General features: G+C 51.9%; 1 protein-coding gene across 2 annotated transcripts in view; it reads left to right on the plus strand.

Moving 5' to 3' along the window:
- Window positions 1-12,839, plus strand: part of KATNAL2 (katanin catalytic subunit A1 like 2) — a 103,216-nt gene that overhangs the window by 80,458 nt on the left and 9,919 nt on the right. For both annotated transcript variants that reach the window (XM_063958625.1, XM_063958632.1), the window contains exons 11-13: window positions 639-757; window positions 1,053-1,144; window positions 2,694-2,804. In XM_063958625.1, the coding sequence (XP_063814695.1) occupies window positions 639-757; window positions 1,053-1,144; window positions 2,694-2,804 (322 nt within the window). The remainder of the gene's footprint in view (window positions 1-638; window positions 758-1,052; window positions 1,145-2,693; window positions 2,805-12,839) is intronic.

The following is a 12,839-nucleotide window of genomic DNA, read 5'->3' on the forward strand; positions in this document are numbered from 1 at the left end:
ATTTACTAAGCCTTGAAGAGAGAGAAAGTGGACGGAGATAAACTACCAGCCAATCAGCTCCTAACTGTCATTTTTCAAACACCCCCCGTAACATTGCAGTTAGGAGCTGATTGGTAGGTTATCACCATCTACTTTGTCTCTCTCCAAGGCTTAGTAAATAGACCCCTGAGACACAGTGTGTCTGAGATACACAATCAGTTATCTAAAGCCCTTTGTCTAGAATTAACCCATAATCCTTTGCTTCTCTCATCCCATTGGAATGTGGCTAAATGTCTATTGCTAAGCCATAGTAGGTAATAATACCAAGTAGATGCCCACTGCATCTAATGCCAATGACAGGTACAGAATAGGCCTCTCAATTTATGTCGTTTGACCCTAAAGGTTACAGCCAATCTCAGCCTGAATAGACTCTTCTTAGACCTCAAGGGGCCCTATACAGGTATTAAAACTTCTATGCTATCAAATAATTAACCCCACTGGTTACATATCTCCACGCCCGCCTTTCGCTGACTTTGGATATGCTGGAAGTAGTTTTTAAGAATGATTTTTTCTAATTATGTTTCCAGGTTTGCCGAATGCTGCAGCAGCGCTTTGTTGTGTGTGGCTGATGTTTACGTGGTGCTTGTGTTGTGTTCTAGGTACTGGGAAGACTCTTCTGGCCAAGGCAGTGGCCACGGAATGTAACACCACGTTTTTTAACATTTCTGCTTCTACAATCGTCAGCAAGTGGAGGGGGGATTCCGAGAAACTTGTGCGGGTAGGAACACGGCTGGTCACCCTCATTTACACACCAAGTGTTTGTCCACTCGCCCTCTGTAGTCACCACCTACCAAGTGCCAGGTGCGATACACCAATCCCATACACAGACATTCATATACAAGTATCCTGAGGTCCAATAGGAACAGTAGGTACACAGTAACATTCTAGTTACAGTTCCCAAATGGGGGACATTGCCCACCCTAGTTACCAGCTGTTTCACGCACCGCCTCGCCCGTTACTGTGTCACATGATGTATCACCTGTGTGCAATTCCTGATGGCTTCCATTGTGCAGGTTCTGTTTGAACTGGCCCGGTACCACGCACCGTCCACCATCTTCCTGGATGAACTGGAGTCTGTGATGAGTCAGAGAGGAGCGGGACCGGGGTTTGTACCATTCTTTTAAAAAAGTTTTTTACTTTATGGGAGAAAACCACAGTAGGGAAACTGAGTTGCGCTTGATAGAGTTTTGTCATGGTCATCCCTACAAAACACATCTGAAGGCATAACTGTTACTGTGCAAATAGAACCAAAATCCATGAGAATGTCACCTATCAATTCACAGAGGGCCTAATGACATCACTGGGGGCCTGGTGACATCACTGAGGGACTAGTGACATTATTGAGGGCCTAGTGACATCACTGGGGGAGTGATGATATTATTGAGGGACTAGTGACTTTTCTGGGGGACTGGTGACTTCACTAATGGCCTAGTGATATCAACAGGAGACTGGTGACATTATTGGACTAATGACATCACTGGGGGACTGATGACATTGAGGGACTAGTGCCATCACTGGGGGACTGGTGACATCCCTTGGGGACTGGTAAGATCTCTGAGGAACTAGCGACATCACTGGGGAGCTAGTGGCATCATGTGGACTGGTGACATTACTGAGGGACTAGTAACATCATTGGGGAACTAGTGACATCACCATGGAACTGGTAACATACTGTAACTAGTGACATCACATGCACTGGTGACATCACTGAGGAACTAGTAGCATCACTGGGGAATAGGGTTGCCACCTCATCCTTTTAATTCTGGACACATATTAATTACACAGGAACTGTGGCTGGCTGACTTCAAGACTCCATTTCACCTGGTTTTAATCAGCCGGAGAACTTGTGTAATTAATATGTGTCCAGAATTAAAGGAATGAGGTGGCAACCCTACTGGGGAACTGATGACATTTGTGGGTACTGGTGACATCACTGTGGAACATAAATTCTCAACACATGACCTGTTTGGAAGTTCTGAGCCCTGAGGTTGGAACCACTGGTCTATGGGGTTCATTCTGAGTTGATCGCTCGCTAGCTAGTTTTAGCAGCCATGCAAACGCTATGCCACCGCCCACTGGGGAGTGTATTTTAGCTTAGCAGAAGTGCGAACGCATGTGCAGCCGAGCTCTACAAAAACAGCTTGTGTAGTTTCTGAGTAGCTCTAAACCTACTCAGTGCTTGCGATCACTTCAGCCTATTCGTGTCCGGATTTTCCGTCATACACCCGCCCAGCAAACGCCCAGACACACCTGCGTTTTTACAAACACTCCCTGAAAACGGTCAGTTGACACCCAGTAACGCCCCCTTCCTGTCAATCTTCTTGTGGCCGCCAGTGCGAAGGAAAACTTTGCTAGAACCTGAGCACAACCACAAAGAGCTTTGTACCCGTACGTCGCGCGTGCGCATTGCGGTGCATACGCATACACAGAAATGCATTTTTTTCACCTGATCGCTGCACTGCGAAAATCGGCAGCGAGCGATCAACTTGGAATGACCCCCTATAAGTGATGTTTCGGGCTACGGATGAGCAAGTTCAAGTAGAAGTTTGACTTTATTTCTTTTATTATTATTATTTTGAGCTCAATGTTTACAATAGCTTTGCGGCCAGTAACCACCAATCTGTCCTCACGAGTGTCCCCCTCATTCCCGACAGGGGCGAACATGAGGGGAGTCGCAGGATGAAGACGGAATTGCTGGTACAGATGGATGGCTTGTCACGGTCAGATGATCTTGTGTTTGTGTTAGCTGCCTCCAATCTGCCCTGGTAAGCCATCAGAACCGCGCTCTCCCAGTACACGTCCTCTCAGCCTCTCAGCTGCAGACCAATAGAAAGGGTTTGCTTAAAACATTTTAAAGATTAATTGTGAGCTCTCTCTCTCCACTTTAATGTTAGTTTATTCCTTACGGCCAGAGGAAAATAATCTTTAATAAACTCAGAGCTACCATATGCCAGTATTTAAAAAGCTCTCTGACTTTATAAACAAGTTATTTACTATGGTTTAGCTAAGAAGGGGTTTAACTTCCAAGTGTAGAGTACTTAAACTGGCAGAGTCTGTGCTGAGTGTAGGAGGGGGCTGTAATCTGATTTATATCTATGTGCAAATGTGAGATCTGATCTGTTACTGCGCAGGATAAGAACCCGGCTGCGACCTCGCTGATCTCTGTGTAATCTTATGGTATAGCTATATGTATGAGAGACAGCGGACGGCACAGAATCATCACCGGAATACATTTCTCTTTTTTGTTTCAACATTCAAACTTATTTTTACTTTTTTTTGTGCTTGTGTTTTTTTTTTTAACTTATTCAGTTATTTGTGATATTTTGATCCACTGCAACAAGTGATTGTATATTAGCTCCTGATAATAGGGCTTGGTTCATAGTTGTACACAGATGCTGAGATTTGCAAGGCTGTTTGTGGGCGTCTCAGGACATTTCAAGATGGCGGCAGCATTACCATATTTTTGCACATTACCTGCATACGGGATCGTAAGTGCGAATGCATTAATGTACAATTAAGAATCCGGCCCTTTCTCTGCAAAGAGACGGCGCAGATTTTGTTAGAAGACCTTTGTTTTAATAACGGCTTTGCACCCGCGTATTAGCAGGATTGTGAGGTTCCGAGCAAAGTGTTTCCTACAGAGGGAAGTTTCCGTCATGGCGTCACTGCAAGATGGATATTTTAGTCGTTGGGGGAAAAAACTACATAAAGCATGTAACGCAAAACTGTTATAAACACTGAGCAGAGCGCGTGTACACTGTGCAGAGCGCACATACACAGAGCGCGGGTACACTGTGCAGAGCGCCCGTACGCAGAGCGCGGGTACACTGTGCAGAGTGCACATACACAGAGCGCGGGTACACTGTGCAGAGCGCACTTACGCAGAGCGCGGGTATACTGTGCAGAGCGCCCATACGCAGAGCGCGGGTACACTGTGCAGAGCGCCCGTACGCAGAGCGCAGGTACACTGTGCAGAGCGCACATACACAGAGCGCGGGTACACTGTGCAGAGCGCCCGTACGCAGAGCGCGGGTACACTGTGCAGAGCGCACATACACAGAGCGCTGGTACACTGTGCAGAGCGCCCGTACGCAGAGCGCAGGTACACTGTGCAGAGTGCACATACACAGAGCATGGGTACACTGTGCAGAGCACCCATACGCAGAGCGCGGGTACACTGTGCAGAGCGCCCGTACGCAGAGCGCGGGTACACTGTGCAGAGGTCCCGTACGCAGAGCGCGGGTACACTGTGCAGAGGTCCCGTACGCAGAGCGCGGTTACACTGTGCAGAGCACCCATACGCAGAGCGCGGGTACACTGTGCAGAGCGCCCGTACGCAGAGCGCGGTTACACTGTGCAGAGCGCCCGTACGCAGAGCGCGGGTACACTGTGCAAAGCGCCCGTACGCAGAGCACGGGGTACACTGTGCAGAGCGCCTGTACGCAGAGCGCACGTATGCAGAGTGCAGGTACACTGTGCAGAGCGCCCGTACGCAGAGCGCGGGTACACTGTGCAGAGCGCCCGTAGGCAGAGCGCGGGTACACTGTGCAGAGCGCGGGTACACTGTGCAGAGCGCCCGTACGCAGAGCGCAGGTACACTGTGCAGAGCGCACATACATAGAGCGCGGGTACACTGTGCAGAGCGCCCGTACACAGAGCGCGGGTACACTGTGCAGAGCGCCCGTACGCAGAGCGCGGGTACACTGTGCAGAGCGCACATACATAGAGCGCGGGTACACTGTGCAGAGCGCACGTATGCAGAGTGCGGGTACACTGTGCAGAGCGCACGTATGCAGAGTGCAGGTACACTATGCAGAGCGCCCGTACTCTGTGCAGAGCGCACGTATATAGAGCGCGGGTACACTGTGCAGAGCGCCCGTACTCTGTGCAGAGCGCACGTATGCAGAGTGCAGGTACACTGTGCAGAGCGCCCGTACGCAGAGCGCGGGTACACTGTGCAGAGCGCCCGTACGCAGAGCGCGGGTACACTGTGCAGAGCGCCCGTACGCAGAGCGCGGGTACACTGTGCAGAGCGCCCGTACGCAGAGCGCGGGTACACTGTGCAGAGCGCCCGTACGCAGAGCGCGGGTACACTGTGCAGAGCGCACGTACGTAGAGCGCGGGTACACTGTGCAGAGCGCCCGTACGCAGAGCGCGGGTACACTGTGCAGAGCGCCCGTACGCAGAGCGCGGGTACACTGTGCAGAGGTCCCGTACGCAGAGCGCGGGTACACTGTGCAGAGCGCCCGTACGCAGAGCGCGGGTACACTGTGCAGAGCGCCCGTACGCAGAGCGCAGGTACACTGTGCAGAGTGCACATCCACAGAGCATGGGTACACTGTGCAGAGCACCCATACGCAGAGCGCGGGTACACTGTGCAGAGCGCCCGTACGCAGAGCGCGGGTACACTGTGCAGAGCGCTCGTACGCAGAGCGCGGGTACGCAGAGCACGGGTACACTGTGCAGAGCGCCCGTACGCAGAGCGCGGGTACACTGTGCAGAGCGCCCGTACGCAGAGCGCGGGTACACTGTGCAGAGCGCTCGTACGCAGAGCGCGGGTACGCAGAGCACGGGTACACTGTGCAGAGCGCCCGTACGCAGAGCGCGGGTACACTGTGCAGAGCGCCCGTACGCAGAGCGCACGTATGCAGAGTGCAGGTACACTGTGCAGAGCGCACGTACGTAGAGCGCGGGTACACTGTGCAGAGCGCCCGTACGCAGAGCGCGGGTACACTGTGCAGAGCGCCCGTACGCAGAGCGCGGGTACACTGTGCAGAGCGCCCGTACGCAGAGCGCGGGTACACTGTGCAGAGCGCCCGTACGCAGAGCGCAGGTACACTGTGCAGAGCGCACATACATAGAGCGCGGGTACACTGAGTAGAGCGCCCGTACACAGAGCGCGGGTACACTGTGCAGAGCGCCCGTACGCAGAGCGCGGGTACACTGTGCAGAGCGCCCGTACGCAGAGCGCGGGTACACTGTGCAGAGCGCTCGTACGCAGAGCGCGGGTACGCAGAGCACGGGTACACTGTGCAGAGCGCCCGTACGCAGAGCGCGGGTACACTGTGCAGAGCGCCCGTACGCAGAGCGCACGTATGCAGAGTGCAGGTACACTGTGCAGAGCGCACGTACGTAGAGCGCGGGTACACTGTGCAGAGCGCCCGTACGCAGAGCGCGGGTACACTGTGCAGAGCGCCCGTACGCAGAGCGCGGGTACACTGTGCAGAGCGCCCGTACGCAGAGCGCGGGTACACTGTGCAGAGCGCCCGTACGCAGAGCGCAGGTACACTGTGCAGAGCGCACATACATAGAGCGCGGGTACACTGAGTAGAGCGCCCGTACACAGAGCGCAGGTACACTGTGCAGAGCGCCCGTACGCAGAGCGCGGGTACACTGTGCAGGGCGCATGTACTCTGTGCAAAGCGCACGTATGCAGAGCGCGGGTACACTGTGCAGAGCGCCCGTACTCTGTGCAGAGCGCACGTATGCAGAGTGCAGGTACACTGTGCAGAGCGCACGTACGTAGAGCGCGGGTACACTGTGCATACAATACTAAATGTAACTCGCAATAGTACGAGGTAGAAGTAGCAAACCTTTGAAAAGGAATTAAGGTATTTCTCTAACGTCCTAAGTGGATGCTGGGGACTCCGTAAGGACCATGGGGATTAGCGGCTCCGCAGGAGACTGGGCACAACTACAAAGAAAGCTTTAGACTACTGGTGTGCACTGGCTCCTCCCACTAAGACCCTCCTCCAGACCTCAGTTAGATTCTTGTGCCCGGCTGAGCTGGATGCACACTAGGGGCTCTCCTGAGCTCCTAGAAAGAAAGTATATTTAGTTTTTTTATTTTCAGTGAGATCTGCTGGCAACAGACTCACTGCAGCGAGGGACTAAGGGGAGAAGAAGCGAACCTACCTAACAGGTGGTAGTTTGGGCTTCTTAGGCTACTGGACACCATTAGCTCCAGAGGGATCGACCGCAGGACCCGACCTTGGTGTTCGTTCCCGGAGCCGCGCCGCCGTCCCCCTTACAGAGCCAGAAGCACGAAGAAGGTCCGGAAAATCGGCGGCAGAAGACTTCAGTCTTCACCAAGGTAGCGCACAGCACTGCAGCTGTGCGCCATTGCTCCTCATGTACACCTCATACTTCGGTCACTGATGGGTGCAGGGCGCTGGGGGGGGGGGGGCGCCCTGAGGGCAATATATGCATCATATATAGTCCCAGGGGCTATATAGATGCAAAATTACCCCTGCCAGTATAACAGAAAAAGCGGGAGAAAGTCCGCCGAAAAGGGGGCGGGGCTTCTCCCTCAGCACACTGGCGCCATTTTTCCCTCACAGTTCCGCTGGAAGGAAGCTCCCTGGCTCTCCCCTGCAGTCTGAGAAAACTACAGAAGGGTAAAAAAGAGAGGGGGGGGGGGGGGGCACTAAATTTAGGCGCAGTATAGATATATATATGTAATATATATAAAAAAGCAGCTATAGGGAAAACACTCATTGATAGTGGGATCCCAGTGTTATATAGCGCTCTGGTGTGTGCTGGCATACTCTCTCTCTGTCTCTCCAAAGGGCTTTGTGGGGTCCTGTCCTCTGTCAGAGCATTCCCTGTGTGTTTGCGGTGTGTCGGTACGGCTGTGTCGACATGTTTGATGAGGAGGCTTATGTGGAGGCGGAGCAGATGCCTGTAAATGTGATGTCACCCCCTGTGGGGTCGACACCTGAGTGGATGGTGCTGTGGAAGGAATTACGTGATAGTGTCGACTCCTTACATAAAAGGTTTGACGACATACCTAATGTGGGACAGCCGGCTTCTCAGCCTGTGCCTGCCCAGGCGTCTCAAAAACCATCAGGGGCTCTAAAACGCCCGCTACCTCAGATGGTTGACACAGATGTCGACACGGATACTGACTCCAGTGTCGACGACGATGTAACTTCCAGTAGGGCCACACGTTACATGATTGAGGCAATGAAAAATGTGTTACACATTTCTGATGTTACCCCCGGTACCACAAAAAAGGGTATAATGTTTGGAGAGAAAAAACTACCAGTAGCTTTTCCTCCATCTGAAGAGTTAAATGAAGTGTGTGAAGAAGCGTGGGCTTCCCCTGATAAAAAGATGGTAATTTCTAAGAGGTTACTAATGGCGTACCCTTTCCCGCCAGAGGATAGGTCACGCTGGGAAACATCCCCTAGGGTGGATAAGGCGCTCACACGCTTGTCGAAGAAGGTGGCACTACCGTCTCCGGATACGGCCGCCCTGAAGGAATCTGCTGATAGAAAGCAGGAGGCTATCCTGAAATCTATATATACACACACAGGTGTGATACTGAGACCGGCTATAGCTTCAGCCTGGATGTGCAGCGCTGCTGCTGCGTGGTCAGATTCCCTGTCAGAAAATATAGATACCCTAGATAGGGACACTATTTTGCTGAACGTAGAGCATATAAAAGACGCACTTTTATACATGAGGGATGCACAGAGGGATATTTGCCGGCTGGCATCCAAAATTAGTGCAATGTCCATTTCTGCCAGGAGAGGGTTATGGACTCGGCAGTGGACAGGTGATGCAGATTCCAAACGACACATGGAAGTTCTGCCTTATAAGGGTGAGGAATTGTTCGGGGATGGTCTCTCGGACCTTGTTTCCACAGCAACAGCTGGGAAGTCTACATTTTTGCCCCATGTTCCCTCACAACCAAAGAAAGCACCGTATTATCAGGTACAGTCCTTTCGGCCCAATAGGGGCAAGCGGGTTAAAGGCGCGTCCTTTCTGCCCAGAGGTAGAGGGAAAAAGCTGCAACATACAGCCAGTTCCCAGGAGCAAAAGTCCTCCCCCGCTTCCTCAAAGTCCACAGCATGACGCTGGGGCTCCACAGGCAGAGCCAGGTACGGTGGGGGCCCGTCTCAAGCATTTTAGCAAGCAGTGGGCTCGCTCACGGGTGGATCCCTGGATCCTTCAAATAGTATCTCAGGGGTACAAACTGGAATTCGAGACGTCTCCCCCCCGCCGTTTCCTCAAATCTGCCTTGCCAACGACTCCCTCAGGCAGGGAGGCAGTGTTACAGGCAATTCAAAAGCTGTATTCACAACAAGTGATAGTAAAGGTGCCCCTACTTCAACAAGGAAGGGGTTACTATTCCACAATGTTTGTGGCACCGAAACCGGACGGTTCGGTGAGACCCATTTTAAATTTGAAATCCTTGAACACATATATAAAAAAATTCAAGTTCAAGATGGAATCGCTCAGGGCGGTTATTGCGAGCCTGGACGAGGGAGATTACATGGTATCGCTGGACATCAAGGATGCTTACCTACATGTCCCCATTTACCATCCTCACCAGGAGTACCTCAGGTTTGTGGTACAAGTTTGTCATTACCAATTCCAGACGTTGCCGTTCGGTCTCTCCACGGCTCCGAGGGTCTTTACCAAGGTAATGGCGGAAATGATGATACTCCTTCGAAGGAAGGGAGTTTTAATTATCCCGTACTTGGACGATCTCCTGATAAAGGCGAGGTCCAGAGAACAGTTATTGGTAGGGGTAGCACTATCTCGGGAAGTGCTGCAACAGCACGGCTGGATTCTAAACATTCCAAAGTCACAGCTGGTCCCTACGACACGCCTGCTGTTCCTAGGGATGGTTCTGGACACAGAACAGAGAAAAGTGTTTCTCCCAGAGGAGAAGGCCAAGGAGCTGTCATCTCTAGTCAGAGGCCTCCTAAAACCAAAACAGGTGTCGGTGCATCACTGCACGCGGATCCTGGGAAAAATGGTAGCTTCCTACGAAGCGATTCCATTCGGCAGGTTTCATGCAAGAACCTTTCAGTGGGACCTGTTGGACAAGTGGTCCGGATCGCATCTTCAGATGCATCGTCTGATAACCCTGTCTCCAAGGACAAGGGTGTCTCTGCTGTGGTGGCTGCAGAGTGCTCATCTTCAAGAGGGCCGCAGATTCGGCATACAGGACTGGGTCCTGGTGACCACGGATGCCAGCCTTCGAGGCTGGGGAGCAGTCACACAGGGAAGAAACTTCCAAGGACTATGGACAAGTCAGGAGACTTCCCTGCACATAAATATTCTGGAACTAAGGGCCATTTACAATGCCCTAAGTCAGGCAAAACCCCTGCTTCAAAACCAGCCGGTACTGATCCAGTCAGACAACATCACGGCAGTCGCCCATGTAAATCGACAGGGCGACACGAGAAGCAGGACGGCGATGGCAGAAGCCACAAGGATTCTCCGAGGGGCGGAAAATCACGTGTTAGCACTGTCCGGGAGTGGACAACTGGGAAGCAGACTTCCTCAGCAGGCACGACCTCCACCCGGGAGAGTGGGGACTTCATCCAGAAGTCTTTCAAATGATTGTAAACCAGTGGGAAAAACCACAGGTGGACATGATGGCGTCCCGCCTAAACAAAAAGCTAGAAAAATATTGCGCCAGGTCAAGAGACCCGCAGGCGATAGCTGTGGACGCTCTGGTAACACCGTGGGTGTACCGATCGGTTTGTGTTCCCTCCTCTTCCTCATACCAAAGGTACTGAGGATAATAAGGAGAAGAGGAGTAAGAACTATACTCATTGTTCCGGATTGGCCAAGAAGAGCGTGGTATCCGGAACTTCAAGAAATGATGTCAGAGGACCCATGGCCTCTACCGCTCAGACAGGACCTGCTGCAGCAGGGGCCCTGTCTGTTCCAAGACTTACCGCGGCTGCGTTTGACGGCATGGCGGTTGAACACCGGATCCTGAAGGAAAAGGGCATTCCGGAGGAAGTCATTCCTACGCTGATAAAAGCTAGGAAAGAAGTAACCGCGAACCATTATCACCGCATATGGCGAAAATATGTTGCGTGGTGTGAGGCCAGGAAGGCCCCAACGGAAGAATTTCAGCTGGGCCGGTTCCTGCACTTCCTACAGTCAGGGGTGACTATGGGCCTTAAATTGGGTTCCATTAAGGTCCAGATTTCGGCTCTGTCGATTTTCTTCCAGAGAGAATTGGCTTCACTACCTGAAGTTCAGACTTTTGTTAAGGGAGTGCTGCATATTCAGCCCCCTTTTGTGCCTCCAGTGGCACCTTGGGATCTCAACATGGTGTTGGATTTCCTAAAGTCACATTGGTTTGAGCCACTGAAAACCGTGGATTTAAAATATCTCACGTGGAAAGTGGTCATGTTGTTGGCCTTGGCTTCGGCCAGGCGTGTTTCAGAATTGGCGGCTTTGTCATGTAAAAGCCCTTATCTGATTTTCCATATGGATAGGGCAGAATTGAGGACTCGTCCCCAGTTTCTCCCCAAAGTGGTATCAGCTTTTCATCTGAACCAACCTATCGTGGTGCCTGCGGCTACAAATGACTTGGAGGCTTCCAAGTTGTTGGATGTAGTCAGGGCCCTAAAAATTTATGTTTCCAGGACAGCTGGAGTCAGGAAGACTGACTCGCTCTTTATCCTGTATGCGCCCAACAAGTTGGGTGCACCTGCTTCTAAGCAGACTATTGCTCGCTGGATCTGTAGTACGATTCAGCTTGCACATTCTGCGGCTGGACTGCCGCGTCCTAAATCAGTAAAAGCCCATTCCACGAGGAAAGTGGGCTCTTCTTGGGCGGCTGCCCAAGGGGTCTCGGCTCTTCAACTTTGCCGAGCTGCTACTTGGTCAGGGGCAAACACGTTTGCTAAATTCTACAAATTTGATACCCTGGCTGAGGAGGACCTTGAGTTCTCTCATTCGGTGCTGCAGAGTCATCCGCACTCTCCCGCCCGTTTGGGAGCTTTGGTATAATCCCCATGGTCCTTACGGAGTCCCCAGCATCCACTTATGACGTTAGAGAAATTAAGAATTTACTCACCGGTAATTCTATTTCTCATAGTCCGTAGTGAATGCTGGGCACCCATCCCAAGTGCGGATTGTCTGCAATACTTGTATATAGTTATTGCTTAACTAAAGGGTTATTGTTGAGCTATCTGTTGAGAGGCTCAGTTGTTATCATGCTGTTAACTGGGTATAGTATCACGAGTTATACGGTGTGATTGGTGTGGCTGGTATGAGTCTTACCCGGGATTCAAAATCCTTCCTAATTGTGTCAGCTCTTCCGGGCACAGTATCCTGACTGAGGTCTGGAGGAGGGTCTTAGTGGGAGGAGCCAGTGCACACCAGTAGTCTAAAGCTTTCTTTGTAGTTGTGCCCAGTCTCCTGCGGAGCCGCTAATCCCCATGGTCCTTACGGAGTCCCCAGCATCCACTACGGACTATGAGAAATAGAATTACCGGTGAGTAAATTCTTATTTCTCTGACGTCCTAGTGGATGCTGGGAACTCCGTAAGGACCATGGGGAATAGCGGCTCCGCAGGAGACTGGGCACAAAAAGTAAAAGCTTTAGACTAGCTGGTGTGCACTGGCTCCTCCCCCTATGACCCTCCTCCAAGCCTCAGTTAGATTTTTGTGCCCGAACGAGAAGGGTGCAAGCTAGGTGGCTCTCCTGAGCTGCTTAGAAGTAAAAGTTTAAATAGGTTTTTTATTTTCAGTGAGTACTGCTGGCAACAGGCTCACTGCATCGTGGGACTAAGGGGAGAAGAAGCGAACTCACCTGACTGCAGAGTGGATTGGGCTTCTTGGCTACTGGACATTAGCTCCAGAGGGACGATCACAGGTTCAGCCTGGATGGGTCCCGGAGCCGCGCCGCCGGCCCCCTTACAGAGCCAGAAGAGCAAAGAGGTCCGGAGAAAGCGGCGGCAGAAGACGTTCCTGTCTTCAAATAAGGTAGCGCACAGCACTGCAGCTGTGCGCCATTGCTCTCAGCACACTTCACACTCC

The sequence above is a fragment of the Pseudophryne corroboree genome, chromosome 1, assembly GCF_028390025.1.
Source record: "Pseudophryne corroboree isolate aPseCor3 chromosome 1, aPseCor3.hap2, whole genome shotgun sequence".
NCBI lineage: Eukaryota > Metazoa > Chordata > Amphibia > Anura > Myobatrachidae > Pseudophryne > Pseudophryne corroboree.